The sequence below is a fragment of the Protopterus annectens genome, chromosome 2.part1 (assembly GCF_019279795.1).
Source record: "Protopterus annectens isolate FY-2018-M chromosome 2.part1, PAN1.0, whole genome shotgun sequence".
NCBI classification, from domain to species: Eukaryota; Metazoa; Chordata; order Ceratodontiformes; family Protopteridae; genus Protopterus; species Protopterus annectens.
In genome coordinates this window covers 1,425,108,481-1,425,129,941 of record NC_056729.1, presented here as the reverse complement: position 1 = coordinate 1,425,129,941, position 21,461 = coordinate 1,425,108,481, and the positions used below count along the sequence as shown (strand labels likewise).

At 41.1% G+C, this 21,461-nt stretch overlaps 1 protein-coding gene across 1 annotated transcript in view; it reads right to left on the bottom strand.

Moving 5' to 3' along the window:
- LOC122794473 (DNA polymerase nu-like) overlaps positions 1 to 21,461 on the bottom strand; it is a 1,294,839-nt gene that overhangs the window by 887,932 nt on the left and 385,446 nt on the right. The window contains exon 2 of the mRNA XM_044062895.1: positions 1,292 to 1,452. Coding sequence (XP_043918830.1) covers positions 1,292 to 1,436 — 145 coding nt within the window. The 5' untranslated portion in view covers positions 1,437 to 1,452. The remainder of the gene's footprint in view (positions 1 to 1,291; positions 1,453 to 21,461) is intronic.

Sequence of the window (21,461 nt, the reverse complement as noted above, 5' to 3'; positions counted from 1 at the left end):
TATAATGAATTATGCAAACTGGTTTTAACACATTTCCAAATATTTTACACAAAATTGCATGTCCAGAAAATTGTAAAATATATTTGCTTCCTCTGCATCACAAGAAATATGATAAGATGGAAGCTAACAATAAGTGTTTCTTGGATGAAGCACTAATCACCATGGTAAATCATTTACTAAGTGTAGAAAGAGTTAGTGAAAATATGTTATTCTCAAATGACTAACCAATTCTGGCCCAAACTGCATAAATTACATGACAATTTTTACAAGACTGAAGTTTGCTTTAACAAATGCCAACAAACAAACATGCCATAAACTAGTGCCTGAAAATGAAAACAACAACTGCAAGTGTGTTCTGCAGGAGGCAAGCCCCTGTTCCCCCAATGTGTGTGTCTGAGGAAAGGGCAAACTTCATGGCCACACCAACTCTAAGATGGCAGAAATCGCCCCAAGCAAAGGAATAATTGCTGGTGCAATTTTTAAGTGTGCACCAGCAGTACTTTCCTATACAAAATAACAATAATTGCCGTGTTCCTCAGTGTCTCATGCTTGTGGGCAACTGACGCTCAGGGAATTTCACCTCATCCACATGTGAATAAACCACTGAATACATCTTATTCTATCCAGGGAATATGTGGAAAACCTTGATTTAAGAATGGGCCATATAATGATAACAGTGACAGCATATTCCCCTCTTCAATACTACCTATTACAATTTTTTTTGCTTATTCAAAATCCTTTATAAACGTCATATACGGCACAAATTTCAAAAGTGGAGTAATGCTCATTAATTTTATGACTGACAAATAATACATTAGAATTAATAACAACAGGCTGAAATAAAGGCAAAACATTACTAAGTTCCAAGAGGGAGGCTTGTACATGAGACAATCAAAAATCACAAAGCAGAGCCACATCTACTCAATGCTCCATTTTGTAATTTTTGATTGGCTTGTATACTGGCATACGACCAATCAAAATGCGATTTTGTCAGTTGCTTGAGTTCCGTTTAACGGAGTCTCTACTATACAAATATATATATATATATATATATATATATATATATATATATATATATATATATATATATATATATATATATATATATATATATATATATATATATATATATATATATATATAAAATGTTTCTTAAATACATTAAACAGTTGCAGTCAGCATCTGAAAGATAAACTGAATTTAGGAAAGAAGTATTATTTTGTGGATGTTTTTTCACAACTGTATGTTAAGAACCATAGAAGTAACTAACTTTTGCCTTTAAATGACCTACTCTGGTTCTGCAGTACAGGACTTGGTATTCTCTCTGAGGAAAGAAAACGAATTGCTGACATTATCGTATTAGCCATGTCAGACAAAGGGGTTCGGTAAAGACTGTATTCTACGCCTTCGTTCTTCATTCTGTTAGGCTGGTCCATTTTTATAAAATCAGATCTGCAAAATAAATATAAACTATTTTAATCAGATCTATCTAATATAATAATACTTCCATTTATACGCATCAAATACAAACTGTTCATATCTTTTTCAAAACCAAGCCAGAAAACAAGCAATTATGTTGTTTTCTTAAATGAAAAATGGTATTGTGATTCCTTCTTAAAAACAACAGGAAGTTAAACACCTACTAAAATCTTAATAGAAGTTTGCATTCATATATGTGTACTTTCTGGCAGGTAATATTTATAAATCTACATTAATGCATTTGTTTTAACCAGCAATGAACCTAACTATTTGAATGAGCTCTAAAATGGTCAAATAGCTATGGTTCATGAAATGTTTAGATTAAGGAAACATCTTGATGAAACTGAGATGTTTGCCCAGTCTGAAATGTATGTGCATGTTTGTATTTAACTGCTAACACAAACCAAAAAGGCAACTCAAGTGGCTATACTCCAAGCCAGAGAAACAAAAAAAAAAAACCCTGCAATGCAATCAAAGAAACTCAGATCATGCAAACCAAGTTGATGTTTATTCAACAGAGCACAATATATGATTTAGAGTTGGCAAGTGGTAGTACAGTTACTCTATTAATGTTTGCATTTTGTTGCTTATTGACCAAGACTGATGCTAATGTTAAAATTCAACAGAACTGTCTAAATTTGATGCATGGTAGTACTAGTTACCTAGATATTTATTGTAATGTATTGGCTGTAGCAGAAATATGACCATATAGTAGTGTCTTGTATAATATGTTACTAATTTTTCAGCACAAAATGTAGTATATATTTAACACTGCACAAATTCTCCACAATTTCTGCACTATACTTCTGCAGTTTTCCAGTGGCTCTGGTCTGAACTCTTGAGCTATGATTGAAAGTGGAGAAGCCATGTGGTTATCATCAATGTGCAAAGGTCTGAGTGTGGCTTGCCTGAAGGGTAGGGCAGTATCATCCTAACAGGACATGATCTATTTAGAGTCTAGGTAGGATGCAGAAAAAGGGAACCTGACCTATCTAAACCAAAAAGAGCTAGACAAACCACTTTGGCTTTGACAATTTCTGAATCAACCTTGCTATCTATGGAACTGGAGGAAAAGTGTAAAAGAGGCTATTTAGCCACTGGATGACAAGGGCATCTCATGCCTCTTCCCAGAGTGGCAGTCAGTAGCAGTTGGGGTACTTCATACTGTAAAGAGATGAAAATGAGAAGTTATGTACCTACCATAACGTTCCATGTTAGTTGTCTTCTCTCGCCTTCTTTCTTGCTGGATGGGTTCGGAGCCGATCCTCAGCTCCGACTCGGCCACTTACTAAAGCTCGAGAGCTTATTTTACCGGCTCGAGGCAACCCTATATCCCATGATGCTAGGCGATAACTCCCCAGATTTCGTTTGGAAGCTGAAAAACCTAGCATAGGCCAATAAAACAAAATCCTCCAACTGGAAGGAGGAGGAAGAGGGATAAAACCCCCCAAAGATCGTTATCTACACTATATATATATCCTAGGACACCTAGATGGTGAACAAGGGAATATAAGAACCCTTCAAGGAAGGGAAGATCTTCTCGGTCTGCCCAGGCTAGGGGAATGGTGGGTGGGGCCTTAAGAAAGAAGGCGAGAGAAGACAACTAACATGGAACGTTATGGTAGGTACATAACTTCTCAATGTTAAGTTGTCAATCTCGCCTTCATTCTTGCTGGATGGGACCGCGTCCCTAGCACCTTCATCCTGGGTGGCTCATTGGAAAAGACTCTTAAGAATGGTGGAACCAAATGTTGTTCTGTCCCTGGAGGCCATGTCCAATTTGTAATGCGAAACAAAGGTATGAGGAGAGGCCCATGTGGCTGCCACACAGATAGTGTCTATTGGTAGTCTAGCTTGAAAAGCTGTAGATGTAGCTAGTGCTCTAGTTGAAAAGGCTTTTGGCTTACAAGTTAATTCCCTGCCTCTGAGTTGATAAATAGATGTAATCACAGAAGACAGCCACCTAGATAGGGTTACCTTAGAAACAGGAAGGCCTTTCTTATTTTCTGCGTACAATAAAAACAGTTGATCAGACTTCCTTATTTGTTTGGTTCTATCCAAATAGTATCAGAGCTGGCAGTGAACATCTAGATAATGTAGCTTTTGCTCCGCTCTATTAGTATAGTTTGGGAAAAAAACTGGGAGATCAATTGATTGATTTAAATTTGTCTGCGAAGCGACCTTGGGTAAGAAGGATGGATTAGTCCTTAGAGAAACTCTGTCTTTATGGAAGATTAAGTAGGGAGGACGAATGCAGAGGGCGTGAAGCTCAGATACTCTCCTAGCAGAAGTAATGGCGACTAGGAAGAGTGTCTTCCAGGAAAGAAATTTCAATGAACAGGAGACCGCAGGTTCAAAGGGGGGAAGAATCAAGGATGTTAAGACTAAATTAAGATCCCACTGAGGTGGAGGGTCTTCGATCGGAGGCTTAAGTAAATACACACCTTTAAGGAAAGCTTTGCAAAGCTTATTGGACATGATGTTGTGGTCCGATAAGCCTGTATGAAAATTCGATATGGCTGCCAACTGAACCTTTACTGTACAGGCAGAAGACCCTGAATGAAAGATTTCGGCTAGGAAGTCTAAGACTGAATGAATTGGGGCAGTAAAGGGATCTATATTCCTTGCCTTTGCCCAGAAGGAGAAACGTTTCCATTTACTAGTGTAAATCCTTCTGGTGGAAGATTTATGGGAAGCTACTATGATATCCCAGACGGGATTAGAAATCATAGGAAGCCTGGCTAAGGACGGAAGTGGAGCAACCAAGCAGTGAGGTTGAGAGAATGTAGGGATTGGTGCAGCTGCCCCGACTGATGGGTCAACAGATCTGGAGCTGGGTCCAGATGCCAAGGCTGTACCAAAAGATAACGATGTAGGAACGGAAACCATATCTGTCGAGGCCAATAAGGGGCAATGAGAATCAACTTGGTTCTCAAGGCGGTTGCTTTCTGAATTACTTGTGAGATTAGAGGAAAGGGTGGAAAGGCATAGAGAAGTCCCCGAGGCCAATCTTGGACTAGAGCGTCTCTGAGGGGATGGCCTGGAAGGGGGAAGAGGGTGAAGAAGTTGGGGCATTTGCTGTTTTGGGGTGTAGCAAAAAGATCACAGCAAGGAAGGCCCCACTTCTGAAAAATCTCTTCCACCACAGATTGTTTGAGAGACCACTCGTGTGGCATGAGTATAGCTCTGCTCAACCTGTCCGCTATGATGTTGGATTTCCCGGGGATATGCGTTGCTATCAGAAACTGCTGAGAGGAGATTGCCCATTGCCAAAGTCTGAGTGCCTCTCGACAGAGGGGATAGGACTTGGTTCCGCCTTGCTTGTTGATATACCACACTACGGACATATTGTCCGTTTGGATTGCAATAGTTCCTAGGGGAAGAGAGTCGTGGAGGGCTTGCAACATTAAAAGCACTGCTCTCATCTCTAGGACATTTATGTGCAGGTGGCGTTCGAAAGGTTGCCAAGTACCATGGACCATCCTGCCCTGAAAATGCCCCCCCCCCACCCGATCAGGGAGGCGTCCGATGTCACCGTGGCGACCGGGGGAGGAGGAACAAAGGGTCTGCCTTGATGGACTTGAGGGGACAATATCCACCAGGACAGATGACTTTTGCAAGTTGGAGTTATCATGATCTTGTGGTGCATGGGGACTTGCTGAAAAGACCATTGGGTGAAAAGCATCCACTGTAGAAGACACATGTAAAAACGCGCAAGGGGAAGAAGTGTTATAGCGGCCGCCATAAGACCCAATACTTTCAGGACATACCTGGCCTGAATTTTGTCGCTCTGAAGAAGAACATGGACATGGTTTTGAATATCTAAGACCCTTTGATCTGTTAACTTTGCTGAAAGTTGTACGGTATTCAAGTTGGCGCCTATAAAGGTAATAGACTGACAAGGTGACAAGGCAGACTTTTCGAAATTTATAGAGATTCCTAGCCCTGTGCAAATGTGAATGGTGTAAGCTCTGGCTTGGAGAAGTTGATGCCTGGTGGTGGCAGTGAGGAGCCAGTCGTCTAGATATGGAAACACCTGGAATCCTTGCCGTCTCAGGTGAGCCATAACCGCTGCCATACATTTGGTGAACACTCTGGGGGCTGTAGTGTGACCAAAGGGCAGGGCTCTGAACTGGTAGTGACTGGCCCCCAGCCGAAAGTGGAGAAACCTTCTGGAGCGCCTGTGAATTTTGATATGATAGTAAGCATCCTGAAGGTCCACGGAGCACATCCAATTGTCCTTGCCCAGAAAGGGTAGAATGGACTGTAGCGTGACCATCCGGAATCTTGTTCTCTTTACAAATTTGTTTAGTTTGCTGAGATCTAATATTAGTCTCCAGTCCCCTGTCTTTTTCGGTACCAAAAAGAACCTTGAGTAGATTCCGGATCCTAGTTGGTCTGCTGGGACTGGCTGGATGGCTCTTTTTGCTAGCAGTTTTGATATCTCTGATACTGCTAGTTCCCTTAGACCGGGTGGAACGTCTGGAAGGGTTCCCTTTTGCTGAATTGGGGTTTGGATAAAGGGAATTTTGTAACCCTCGGATATGACTGACTGTACCCATTTGTCTTGAGTAAGGGAAAGCCAGGCTATTGGGTACAGCGACAATCTTCCCCCGACTGCCTCCGAAGGTGGACAATCGGGCAACATCTCAGGGATGCTGGAAGGGTTTGTCAGAGAGAGGCTCCCTGCTACCCTGGTTCTGCGGACCCCTCTGCCCCTAGGGTGGCGTCTGTTGTTGTTACCCCCTCTGCCTCTGGGGGTAAACTGACCTCTTGCATCAGGCGTGACTCCTTGAGATTTGCGGAACCACATTTTCCCACCCTTCTGACCCTTAGGGTATGGTCTTGAAGGGGTGGAGAAACGGACTCCTACGGCAGAAAGAGTCTTGCCATCTTGTTCGCATCTGGTCAAGGTGTCTTTCACTTGAGGTCCGAACAAAGCCGAACCATCAAAAGGGGAATTTGTGAAGGACGCCTTGAAAGAGTCCACGAAATTACACAGCCGCATCCAGGCGTGACGCCTTAAGGCCACTCCTGTGCCCACGGCCCTACTCGCTCCATCGGCTGCATATGAAATTAGACGCATGGAGGAGTTAACAATCAAGTTCAGGGTTCCAAGCTGTGAGTTTATTTTATCCTGGGACCCAGCAGCTGATGGATCCTGTAATACTTCTCCCAACTCTCTGAGAATATCTCTCTGAAGGCGGGTGAAGTGACACAAGTAATTCAGCGACCACATGGCAAAGGTCGCTGAAGAAAACATCCGCTTACTGTACCTATCCATGGTCCTAGAATCCTTATTAGGAGGATGGATAGGTACTGAAGGATCAGCTAGTTCCTTCTTGGTGGCTGCAGCCACCACCATGGCATCTGCCGGTACACCTTTTGTTAGGAATTGTTTGTCAACTGGTGCTGTGATGAATTTAGATGGCCTCCGAGGGGTGGGTTCTACCGAATCTGGGGCCGACCACGCCTTCCGAGCCACTATTTCCATAAGGGGGTCGAAAGGCGGAGACACCCAGGAGGTGGAGGGTCGAGAACCAAACGCCTCCAGGTACACCGACTCGTCCTCAGAAGGATTAAGGGAAGACCAGTTCCCCCTCTGCTTTAGGATTTCTAGGATGTCTGAGAAAGAGACATCCTCCGAGGGGGACTTTGGGGATCCCTCCGACTCATCCAAGTCGGTGTCAGATGTAATGGACTCAGGGGAGTCCACATGCTTCCTCTTACATGTCCTCTTACACGGAGGCTCTGCTGACAGGTCAGGAGAAGCCTCGGAAGAGGAAGAAATTCCCAGTGGGGAAACCTGAGGCGTTGGATCTCTGGGTCCGGGAGCAAGAGAGTGGGAAGAGACATCAGCAGGCACTGTAGTGGGAGGAGCTGATGGAGCTGACCGTTGACTATGCCCTGGGGCTAGTACACTCCTCATCACCTCGAAGGCTCCCCTATCAGAAAGGCCAGAGGGCCCCCGCTCCGAAGAGGTAGGAACCCCAGGCCGCACCGACAGGAAAGGCTCCGAGGCCGATGTCGGGGCCGAGCTCACCAGCGCCGATGCTCCGAGAGGGAGAATGGGGTCGGACAATGGTCCGATGCCACTCGCCCCCTCGGAGCCGACGAGAGAGGCCAGGCGCCTGGATCCGTCCAATGAAGGCATCAAGGAGGAGATCAGAGTGGAAGACGAAGGAGCCGAAGGGGGAGGTATCGGCTCCGATGCCACAACAGTCACGGCTCCGAGGAGCTCCGGCTCTGAACTCTGATGAAGAGTTGAAGGAGGAAAAATAGGTGGAGTCGTAATAGCTAGCATCTGATGAGACGGGCTACAGATCATCTGGGCCAATGCCTGAGACTTTAACAGCCTACTTACCACTCTCTCAAGGTCGTGATCTGAAAGTCTGGACGACCGAGAAGATCGGCTCTGATGGCTCCACTCCGAGAGCAGGGGAGATCTCGGAGCCGAATGGATGGACTCCAATGAAGGGGATCTTGACCTCTTCTTAGATATGGATGGAGCCAAAGGAGTCAAGGACACGTCGGCTCCAGCCGGAGCCGACAGTGAATGCATGGACTCAGAGGTATCGGCACTGAGTGGTGCCGAGACCGGAACCTGTGACTCAGAGGGATCAGCTCCAGCCGGAGCCGATCTAGGCACAGACAAAGAGCCAGCAGCCGAAGGCTTAGTACTCGGAGCCGACGGTTTTGCTGGTTTCGAAGGCCTCCCCGACGCAGACTTAGTCGGGGAGCTCTCAGGCTTTAACAAGCCCCTCAGTATAAGTTTGTTCCTGCGTTCCTGCAGGACTCTTGGACTGAATGCATAACACACAGAACAAGAGTCCTGCTGGTGCAGGGGTCCCAGGGAGTAAACACAAGAAGTGTGACCGTCTGTCAGAGACATTTTCTGACAGCACGAGTCACACTTCTTAAAGCCTGAGACCTTAGTTTCCTTTGGTTCCTTCGACATAACAGTGTCGAGGGATCACAAAAGGAAGAGAAAACACACACACACACACACACACACACACACACACACACACACACAACACTCAAAAAAACAATAAAAATATTAATTAGGATTCTGACACACCCAAACACTCCACAGGATCCCTAAGAAAAATTAGGAAAGGGGCAGGCTTAAGGCCTAACCTAAGAGTGGAGGGGGAGGGATATAAGGGATAAAAAGGGAAGGTATAAACAGGAATAAAATTAAAGGTAATCGCTAACTACTGAAAAACAACTGGGTGAAAATTTAACCAAAAAGGGTGACTGAACACTATATATTTAAAGACTTACCAGGAGCCGGTAAAAATACGCACCTCGCAAGCGAAAGTGGCAAACGAGATCTGGGGAGTTATCGCCTAGCATCATGGGATATAGGGTTGCCTTGAGCCAGTAAAATAAGCTCTCGAGCTTTAGTAAGTGGTCGAGTTGGAGCCGAGGATCGGCTCTGAACCCATCCAGCAAGAATGAAGGCGAGATTAACAACTTAACATCAGTCTATGCTCTAGAGTAACCAAGACACAAAAGATTTTGTCTGAGACAGACTGAGTGATCCCTTGTGAGGAATTAGAAGTCAACGACTGAATCTGTCTGAGGGAATTGTCCTATCCTAATATGCGCATCTGCACCATAAAATAATGAAAACTGATGTCCCACTCCCACACCCTCATGACATCTCATCTAAGTGGATAAGAATGAGTTTGTCCATGTTTGTTGATATACCTGACTACACCCATGTTGTCTGAATGATGAAGAGCATCCCTTTTGGATAGAGATCTGGAAAGCCATAAAGGACAGAAGAACTACCTCTAAAGTGAAATGCAAGTGAAAAGTTGGAGATAGCCAGGTCCCTTGAGCAGTCTGCCACCCCCAAACCCCCCCCACACACACACACACACAACATACAGCAGGTGCATCCATGGTAATTGTAGTCTGTGAAGTCTGAAGCAGGAATGGGTTCAATAACTAAATTAAATAAGAAGAGGGAAGAAATGGTGAGACCCACTAAATCACAATAATCTACTGTTGAAAAATGAAAATTGAGGCATCCAAAAGACCCAGAGCCTTGAGGTAGCTTTCTGTTGAAATATACATGTCAAATATATTATGACTATTACCTACTGTTATGACAGAATCCTGTCTTGATGTAGGAAAGCAAAATATCTGGTATCTATAGAAAAGCATTTGGACATGAGTGTTTCAACTGGAGGGAGCTGGGATTTCACAAGGCTGATTGTCATTCAAATGTAGAAGAACAACTTGAGAACAGACTGCCTTCTGTGAACCAGATCATCCTACAATGGTGAAGCAAGGAACTAACTGCCCGTGTAAGGGAAGATTTTGGCCCCATGTAGCTTAAGATTGGTTGCAGCTATTAACATGCACTTAGTGAATACCCAGAGTTGTGGAGAAGCCAAACAGGAGAGCCCTGAATTGGTAGTGAGTAGCTGTGATCCACAAAAGCAGAAAGTTTCTTGACTGCCGGGCTGCTTTTTTATGTGGATACTGGAACTTGAAGGGATGGCACAGTGGCACAATGAGTAGCATTGCCATCTCACAGCAAGAGGTTCCCTGGTTTGCTTCTTGGCCAGGTGCCTGCTGTGTGGATTTTGCATGTACTCTCTGTGTTCACATGGGTCTTCTCTGAATACTCATTTTCCACCTACAGCCTAATGACATATAGTAGGCAGTCTGGCAATTCTGATTTTGTGTGTGTGTGTGTGTGTGTGTGTGTGTGTGTGTGTGTGTGTGTGTGTGTGTGTGTGTGCGCGTGAGAGAGAAGGCTACTCTTGGGGTTGCTATAAGAGCCAGATGTAACTTGACAGCATTTGACAGGTGGATGGATGGGGGCAAGCTGAAAGTCATGAGACCATATCCAACCTCCTTCAAACAAAAATGGAAGGATGAACTGCATTATAACTATCAGAAAGATTTTTTGGCAGGATAAATGCACTTAGACCTCTGAGATCCTGAACAGGCCTCCGTGATTACTTTTTTGTTGAGAAGCTTTAGCACCTCCTTTCCTGCCAAATAATTTAGACAGGATGGGATGTCCAGCAAGGCAGCAAAGTAGCTCAAGATGGGGTACACAGATGGTTAATTAACCAACTTCTGCATATAATTTCCCACACCCATATGTCCTTTGAGATCCTATATGCCAGGACATGGAGGGAGAACTCCTTATTCACAAATGCCACCAAAGTACAAAGTCAAGAAAGAGGTCAGGAATGCGAGACAGACTTTAAAGCTAACCATGAAATCCTGGTAATCAGCAGGAATCCCAACCTTTGGTTGTATGACTTTGATGTAAACCTGAATGCAGGAGCTGCCTACTTCTAGCAGCTTCACATTCCCACTGTTAATGTGGATTATGTTGAAATTACATTTGATGCTGACTCCTTTGTATCCTATATAGGTATACCATACAGGACAGAATGTTTACACCAGAGATGTCAGACTCTGGAATTTGACATTTTTAGGTAATTAGAGACTTCTGGGAACAGCAGGAGGGTACATTGAATGAGGAATCCAAGAAATTCACCTCAGTGTCTTCAGTGAACTAAGTAAAATGGAGCAAGGAGTTCTACATTATAGTGACGCTAAATGCTGTTGCCTTAGCAGCTCCTTCTACCACACTGTAAATAACACTGTAACACACATTATGATACTGGAAGTAATACTTGTCTGAATTCATATATTCTCCTTCAACAGCCACCTGACAACTCTTCTGGCACATGTTGTAGTTTATCGGCCATGTTTCTTTGGAAACATGACATGTTGACAAGGTAGGTTAGCATGTGTACGGACAGAGTATTGCATGCAAAATTACATTCCCAAACCTGCCAAAGCCTTAGACTCCCTCTGAGGGATCTCATCCAAAAGCCATTGCAGACACAGCTAAATCTGGTTTGGGAGTTTTGGCCAAGCCACACTTTTCCTTTGAGAGCAAAAATAAAAATCAAGTCTACCTTATTGGGAATAAGAGCTATTATGTCAGATGCTTGCATTGCTCTACACGTTGCATCTTTAAGGACGTGCGTTAGAGCAAGGACCATCCGGTAGGTTTGGGGTGAACCTATAGGTGTCCTATAGTATGTTCTATGGTCAGTAGTGGGTTTAGAGGACTAGGTTCATCTCTGTTGCATTATTTGGAGGGATTTTTTTAGACTTGGGTATCATATGGGGGAAGGGGGTTTTGGCCTCTTCATTGCTATGCTCCTATGTGGTGTGATCCCAGACTGGTTCCAAATGCTTGGTCTTTGCTAATTGCTTCTTGGGTCTTTTTCCAGAGGTTCTGAGTCAGAGGATGCAAAAGTCCTTATTGTTGTGGAGTTTGTGGAAGACCTGGGAGGAGATGGAAGTCTGAAGTAGCAGAGTGGGTCAGTGGGTCTGCCAAGAAGGTGGGGTATTTTTGTAGGCTGTATGGGTATACCCCTAAGTAGTCTAAATGTACTGAAAAATGTTACCTTGTTAGATGGGTTTGCTGGGGGAAATTCCATATTGAGAGTATCGATACTGGGAAATTAGCATTAGATTCACTATCACTGGAGAAACAAGGAATGCTGGTACCCACAACATGATATTAAGAACCCTGACATATATATACTCAATGCTGTAGGGGAGGATATTGAGACAGTTGATGCCATGAGTATAACAAGTTAGTACACAGGCACCTGGAAAGAGTAAACAGAAAGTATGTCACTAGAAAATGTGACAACAGTAGACAGTCCCCAAAAGGACAGATGCCACATTAGGTGGTGTGCAACTTGAAGAATCTGTGCCAAGACTGATGATGCCACCAGCACCAAATAAATAGTGATGGAATAAACTATATGCATAGCTTCCCAAATCTGATGGGAAAGGTATAGAAGTTTTTAACAGATCTTAATACATCAGAAATATCATTAGGGATTGCGTCACCAAGCTAGGAATAGGAAATCTGCTCCAAAACTAATTTTGACACTTGTCCTTCATCTTTGATGACTAACTTGAGGCAAACTTACCCTTTGGTGGGAGTAGCCATAGCTTCTAATAGTACTACTCTGAAGGAAGGCTTGTACTTTTTTAAATTAAGGTTTCTTTTTTTTAATTTGTTTAGATGAAAGATAAGGGGAAGTAAGGGGAAAGTCACTGTTCCAGAATAAGAGGGCAAAGTATCTTGAGGTTATAAGTGAAAGCCGGAAAGAAACTAAAGAAAGTAAAAATGCTTAGGTGTCTTTTCCATGCCTTCTTCTGGCAGTGTTTGTGATGATAGCAGGTACTGCCAGCACAGCTAGCTGGAATTCTGTAAATAATTATATGTCATTTGTGAATATCAAACTGATTTATACAAATGCTTGTGTGACAAATGTACTAGAACTGTGTCATGTGTATATCAAACTGATTTGTACAGACTTTTGTGTTGAAAAGGTTATTTGTAAAGTGCTTGTGTTTGAAATGTATCCACAGTGTGCCCTATTGAAGAGAACAGAAATGTACATGCACTATTGTAACTGTTTAAATGTATATGTTTTAACAGACGAAACTGGAAGGTTAACCTCAGTCCAGCAAACTTTAAATATATCTGAAATTAAATCACTTTATGGGCTAGGCCATAAAGATGCTATCTCACAGGTTTCAATGCAGCCAAAGGCACAAGGAAGCTTTCTGTATTGTCTTTGGGGTGAACTAATTACTACTCTGGAAGCATGGAGGTATGAAACTGTTTTATGACTTCCAGCACCCGCCACAGATCTGAGCCAAAGCCCTTGTGTGTGTGTATTTTTACAGGCAGGTGCTAAATCCTGCCAGCTTCCAGCAATGGGGGTTTGCATGGGAATTAGAAGTCAGATGACCAGAAGTGATATCATTCTGCAAGCTATCACAGAAGTAATATTTTAGATATTATTTTGAGAAGTCTCTCAGTGAGACTGAGCATTCTGTATTCTGTCTTGGGCCTGACAATAAGAAGGACCATTTACCACATCATCTGCCTTGCTCTATTAAGTAAGGAATAGTATAATTCTCATAGATGCAGTCAGGAATATAGTGAAGCTTAGTTTAGATATTGTTTTTGTTTATTTATCTGAACCTGTCCTTCAATGTTATTTTAAGTATTTCCTGTGATTTTGAACTCTGATATCACTATGAATATATACTATATCTTTGTAGAGATATTTAAGTTTTGAGAGTACTTGCATATTTATTTGGTGTGGGCCACTCCTAATAGCCTTGATCTTGGTCAAACTACCATTTATATTAATACTAATTTCATTCAGTATACTGGTTACCCTAGGAAGAGCCTTAAGGTAGCTGACAGGAGTGTCTGGTGGAAGTAGTAACTACCTTATAGTCTGGGCAAGAAGGGCACATAGCTAGTAAACCTATGCCAGTGTGTGTGTGTGTGTGTGTGTGTGTGTGTGTGTGTGTGTGTGTGTGTGTGTGTGTGTGTGTGTGTGTGTGTGTGTGTGTGAGCTACTTGGGCAGGGACATGAAGCACTGGTTGGGCAGAGAGGATGCCGGAGGTCTTGACTAGGACACTCAGCTGAGATCTCAACTCAATAGCTGAGCCAGTGGGGAGTCTTACTGGGGATCTGGACAAAGAGGGAAAAATCAGCCCCAAACTGACTGTTCCCCATGTGCTCTTAAGGGGAAATTGTGCTTGACTGTGCTTGATGTAGAGAGCTGCATCTGGAGATACTGTGTGTGTACCTGTTATCCTCCCAGTGAACGTCCCCCACTGGTGCCAGTGGTGAGGATTAAGGCTCCTTGATTACTGGTCCAGAGGACGGTTGTCACACAGTTATTTACCCCAAGTCAAATCTTACAACAGGATACACTATAACATTGATCCAGACAACATAAGAATTTGGTGAGCTCTTCTGGCTGACTGCAGTCACATTTAGTGAAGGAAGGATCAGATTTTACAACAGGATTAAAAAGAATATAGGCCCAATCAGTAAGATGAAAAGAAAAAAAAAATGTTCATAGAAAAAGTTTTTAAAATATTTGTGAATAACAGCAAAACAGAAGTATAGCAAAAAAATGTCATGGTCACTGAGGTAATAAATATACCAAGATTACCAAAATCGGTCAGCCTGGAGTGGTTTCTTCCAAATGAAACTGCATGTCACAAAAGAACCAGAGATGTGTGATGCATGATGAGAAGGGGGCTCTTGGCAGCCTGAGAAAATTTTACTTGCCAAGTGGTTCTATCACCTGTGGTATCATCCTAACACTTGTGGCATTAAGTTCTACATGTTGACAAAGAAGAACCTCTTCTTTTCCATCCTAAAGACTAATATCCGCTAGGAAACTAAATCATGTTCTATCCATCTCTGCTTTTGCACATTTTCCATGTCTGGGCAAGTCAGTGAAGCCAGTGATCATTAATGAAAATAGGGGCTTGCACAACCCATTAAGATAAAATACATATTGGAAACCAATGTAAATCAAGTGGAAAATCTCACAAAGGGGAAAGTCTAACCATTAACCGCTTTTGCAAAAACAGTGGCCATATAACACAAAAAGGAGATAAAGTGATAGGTGGCTGCGGTGGTGCAGCGGTTAGCGTTGTCGCCTCACAGAAAGAGGTTCTCCTGTTCGATTCTCGGCTGGAGCGCCTTCTGTGTGGAGTCTGCATGTCCTCCCCATGGTTGAGTGACGTCTAAAGACATGCAGGTAGGTGCGTGCGTGAATGGGTGTTCCTTCTTTGAAGGTTGGACATCAGGCTGGCAACTCAGCACCGTAAAAATCCACTGCCAATCATTAGCAGACCGGAGTTCTGTTGTGGCGACCCCTAACCGGGAAAAGCCGAAAGACTTTTAGATGATCTTTAAGATGATTACTCTTGATAGGTGCATGATCCACATCTTCTACAGATTTCAGCCAGTTGGCTTAATTATGGCAAAAGCTATCATAGTACAAGATGAAAGTTAGCAATTCACATACAGTAGTAACTGTTTCCATTAAATAATTCAAACCATTGTTGTTTACAGCATTCTAATACTGATAAATGGTCTACATTGCAAACACTTTCACTAAATAATTCAGTGTAGTTGCTTTTCAACAAAAACTGCGTAAATGAACACTCCTAAGTAAAAATCCATAATGAAGACATACTAACTGCATTCACTAAAATTAAGTAAAAGTTGTAATCTTTTCACACACAGGTGTAAACCATAACTATAACTTGCATTCCAACAGCAAGTTTACACAGACAAGTTAAGTTTGCACAGTACACTACAGTATCATCAGTTTTCAAAAGTCAGATGATTGATTGCAGAGAAATGCAGATTTCAGTCTTGGATTAAGATTGCCTATCTAGTCTGCCAGTTTTCTAATTTAATGGACACGCTTCAGATGTTACTTAATCAACAGTTTACTTTATCTTATTCTCACAAAAACATTGCCTTGTATTTGTTCTGTGCAATTTTGAATTCAGTCACACAACAGCCTTTCAAGGGCTTTACATGCACTACTTCACTTTAGAAAAATATCCTTCCACATTCTCGCTGAGGTGGCCACTCCATCTTTAAATCATATCTTCTTGTTTTCTACATACTTTTCTGAAACAGCCTGCCTTTACAGACTATTATACCCCATTTCCCATTCTCTCTTTCACAACATACATGTTGAATTAATTTACTTTCTCTAAGACCTCTCTCAGTACAGACCCATGCCTTTGCCTGCAACCACTATCCACACTATCCAGCAAGCCCTCCTTCTTTCTCAAAATCAGTTGCTCACCTAAACTTCAGCTCATCTTCAATGACTACTGCAGGTTCCTTTAAAATGCTGATAGTATATTTATTAGTGTAACAACATTTATACGTTGTTCTCATTTTACTTGATTTTTAGATGTACTCACTGCACTGCATTTGTGTCACCATGTTTATCATATCCCTGGAGCATTAACCAGGGCTCCTTTCATACTTTATATGTCCTCCATATTATTAACAACCTATGTTGCAGATTAATATGACAGCTGCAAAAACTCAATACTTTTGCTTCTCATCCTTCTCCACTGTTATTTATCAAAACATTACAAAGGACTGGCCTTGTAGAAAACTCTATTAGACTCATACTGACAATATTTCTTTTTCTTCAAAGTGGACTTCATTTACTATTATCCACTTTGGATTGCTATCCATTTTGTGTTTTACATAATACACCACCGCCTCCTTAAAACCCCTTCTTGCGCTGTCAAATTTAACACTTGACTCTCTGCATAAGAATAAATCAAATTACTTGCCTAAATCTACATAGGCAATGTTTCTACTTCAAGAGAATGCTAAAGGCCATTGTTTAAGTTTCACAATGGTCATTATTTTTCTTCCATTCTTCAACCCTTACCTCGGATTTTCGTCTTTTGAGAAAGGAAAAAATAAATAACTGTCAAATACTCCTCTGCTAACTAAATGAACTCAATTAATATGAAGTATTAACAATCTGCCAATATTTTATGAAGTTCTAAGTAATCTTCAATACTGTAAATACAAACCACTGTTAGTCTTTACAAGTAGATGTCTCCTGGAATGGTTAAATTTACCCATAACTGAGTAGCCTATTCTATTTATTATTTTAATATGGTTTCATATTTTACTTAGCTGTCAGTCTCTGGCTGAAATATGCCTCATGTGGGGGTGGGGGTTAGGAAGCACTTTGTCCTCATCTGTGACCATTGAGCCTCCCCCTCTTCTCTGCTGGCCCACTCATTCTCTGAAAGGTGAGAGGCCTACAGCTTATTTCCTCTCTGGGCAAGATCCAAGCCACAGAGAATGGTGCAATCATCTGTGAGGGTAAAGGGTAACTGCTTAAATCCCTAACCACATTATGCATGCCCAGTAAGCAGCTGCATGGTTTTTCATGCAATGGTCATTCGTGAGGGTATGTAAAAGCAGGAGACAAGTGAGATAACTCCTCAAAGCTGCTTTTCTCCTCTCAAGCCAGCACCCTTATGTAGTATCTAGTTTTTCAATGGAGACTCAATCACTAGACTGAGTGCTCTGGATATGCACCCCACACCTTCTTCCTGAAGAAATGCTCATTTCTCACTTCCACCTACCGACTCCAACAGACCTCCAAGCTGCTAAATGACCCAATGTCATCTTGGTAATAGCCAGGCCCTTGTCCCTTTATGTAGTGCAACTGGCTATGTTACTCATTAAGCTACAGAACTCAGGTAAATTAAATATACCTCATCATTTGTGTGTGTGTGTGTGTGTGTGTGTGTGTGTGTGTGTGTGTGTGTGTGTGTGTGTGTTTCTATGTATGCAGTCTATCCATTTACTACAAAACACTTGCAGTGCTTTGTTTTTTTTGTCTTCTCTGGAGTTCTGCATAAAATCATCATATTATATACATATAATACAAGGAATTATTAAGCCATGAACTACAGACTACAGATTATAGTTGATAAATTATTGCATCACAACAGGCAGTGGCCAAAACTTCAGGTGACAAGACAGCTATTTTTTATTTACTTTTTTAATCAGTTAGAATTCAACTTCAAAAGAAAAAAGAAAAACACTTTCACCCTCAGGACACTTTTGCACAATTCATTTGTTAGTAAATTTACTGTACTAATACAATAATTCCACTTTACATTGTGCTGTTTTCACATCTTACACTTGTGACAATTACTATATTTGGATTGTGTTTTATTTATTGTATTTCTCTAAATGACCCAGGTCAGGGTTGAAAAGGGTCATTGTATCAATTCACTTACCAGATTAAAGAAATAAAATAAAATGCATACAGTTCATTGGAATGTAGTTTCCCTTCTCCCCAAATAACACAGTAGCAGTTCATGGTCAGTCAAATCCAGGCCCTGTTCCATTGTTTATGTATAAATGAACACTCAGTTCAGAGGCAATTCACACTCATTTGTACGATAAGCATCTGAAAGAAGGCAGCAGTATCTCATGACGTACTGATGCAGATGGGCAAAACAGATAATTAGGGAATTGTGTGTGATACTTCTAAGTAACAATTCTAATCACCAGCACTGATGTCAAGAGATCAGATTTTTTTAATACAAAAGTAAAAGCCAGATGAGTAGACTGACGAGGGGGCATGAGATGGGCCATATACTGCAATCAGAGAAGTGGTAAAGTCCCTGAATGACTCAGCAAGATGTCCTGGAGTACAACAGTGCCTAATTGCTCCTGCTTTGTAACTCACAGGCAGGTTCTGTTTTGAATACTGGGGATGAGTGTGTTGTGGTGCTGGACAAACAAGTGTTTCTTAAGAAAACTGAGTGGACCATATAGGATGAGGGGCTATACCTTCTGGGAAGGAGGCGGTACATAATGACATAATAAATGTTACATCTGAGAAGTTGAGCAGCAAAGGAAAACAATTCTCTAGTGAATACACCAAATGTGGGGTATTTTGAATATGGTAGGCTAATTTTTTTTCTGCTACTTCACTATTTTCTTCTATTTGTCCATTTTGTGTGAAGCAGAGTGTAACCCTCCTGCATGCAAAGAATATAAACAAAAAAGAACAATGAATTGAAATTTAAAGGGACAGCAATATCACGGAATTCAGAAGTAGCAGCAGCAGCAGAGATCAACAGTGAAGGAGCATTACTGCTGCTACTTTTCCTTAGTAATTCAGAAGTAAGAATGGTGGGGGGGGGCATGGCTAGGACGCTGACAGAGTAGCAGCACAGTTCTCCTGCTCTGCTATTTCACTTACATTTCTGACAGGAAATTATATTTCTAAGTTATCCTATTACATTTTTTTCAACTAAATAAAACTACTTCTGGTTGTTCTGAAGGATACTATCAAAAAAATATTTTTATATAGCTCTACTTTCCTGTCAGTCTTCTATCTGGAAAATCTCTATACTTAAAATTCAGAATGAGACACACAAAAAAAGCTCTCAGGATTCATTACTGTAGAAGAAATTACAGATACAGACTATACTTAACTAATATTCAAGAACTCTCACTGAAATGGGCAAAACAGATAACAAAATAGACAATTTTAAGGAAAAATGCCTAAAACAAATGGAACAAATACAAGTCTATAAACCATAAAAAATACATAAATCTGGAATAGAAGATGCCATAAATGACATGGAAGGGAGATTCTTAGAAGATGGAAACACTGAATTCTTACTGAAAATAATATTCTACTCTTAAAATAGATAATCTAGAAAACAAGTTTCTGAGAAACAACATCCATATCTTTGGTTTACCTGAAAAAAAAAACAGGAGGAAGCATGACAAACTTTTAACATCTTGGCTTCCTAAAATTCTTGATTAACATGAAGCTATGTCCTATGGCATTGAAAGTGCACAGTGGTCCTTGATTACTCCTCCTTTTAAAAATAATCCACCACCGAGATTTACTATTGTGAGGTTTGTTTCATCACAGGACAAATAATTAATCCTTAAACTGCCTTGTCAAAATCTCCCATCAAGCTAGAAAATAAATAAGATTTGATAATGACTATTCTCCAGCAGTGATAACCAAGAGGAAATGTTTTCCAACTTTAAAAAAAGAACTAAAAAAAAAGATTAAAGTACATTTACTTTTTCCAGACAGACTTAAATATTCTTACCTGATGACACCAAAATCTTAGAGGAAGTAGACAATGCTTTGTCATTTTTTAAGTCAAAAACATAATAGATCAACTAGAGGATATGGATTGAAATAGCAGTTCCTTGAAAAGACAAGCCGGAAGAAATAATTGGAAAGTTAATGAAAATAAAAAGAAATTAAAAGAAAAATGACTATTTACTTAAGCTCTAATACAGTTTAGTATTCTTGCAAAATAATATCTTCATATGTGTTTCTTTTTTCTTCTTAGTCTCACATACTTACAATCAAAAAGGAAACCTGGATGCATTCTACATTAAGGTAACTATGTCTTTTTTACCTTTTTTCTTTCTTTATCTTAACATTTAAAATTAATAATTATAATACTTCTCTATAAAATTAGTGTATATATATATATATATATATATATATATATATATATACACATAGACTAATAAATAAATAGTTAACAGTTCAATTATCATTATAAACCATTAACTTTTAGCTCTATTTTAGTGTTAAACATGCATGCAGGTTTCCTATGTATATATTTACATAAAAAGTCTTAATTATAATACATTTAAAGAAAGATTCATAAATAAATTAGTTTGCTTTTTTCTTTTTCTTTTTTAGTAGCCCTGTTTATTATTTGATGATGTTACTTAACTACAGTATTACAGGTTAAACACTGATGTGGAGAATCCTTTGGGGGAGTATACATATAACGGGTTCCTATTGAATTGTCGACAGCTTAGGTTTTCGAATACTTAATCATCAACACCTAAGCATCGAACGTTTACAACAGCGAATGGCCACATCATCGAATTCTTTCTTCGGGAAAGATTTCACGTGGCCATTATCGGTGATTTTTCCCTTTCCCCAATGTAGAGCAATCTTAGAATTGGTATATTTAGTTGGGGGGTGTGGGGGTTGCAGCCCCCTATATCAGGGGGTGTGGGGGGTGTAGCCCCCACTATGTTTGGGTGTGTTTGTTTATTTTGTTTACAGACGGCCACCCAAATTCTTTCCCGAGGAAAGAATTCCATGATGTGGCCGTTCGCTATTGTTAGCTTTCAATGCTTAGGTGTCAATGTTTTAAGATTCGACAACCTAAGCTGTCAATGTTACAATATACACACGATATAGCAGTGGGTGTTATTTGTTAATATACATCTTTCTGGTTTTGTTGTGTAGCATTGCCGTGTCTGACTTTGTGCTTCTTGATCGATTTATGTTCTCTGATGGGGGAGGGGCGGAGATTGCTTGTGGTGGTCATTTTAAATTATATTTTTTCTCATGTCGGGGTCTGGTGGTTTTGCTCAGTGCTTGTGTGCTTGATTCCTTGATTTGTTGACCATTGGTGATGGATGTGGTGGGATGTTCTGACTATACAATGTATGGAGAGGGGACATGTTTGTATTAGTGCTGCAAGAAAGTCGGGAAAACCATTTTTTCCC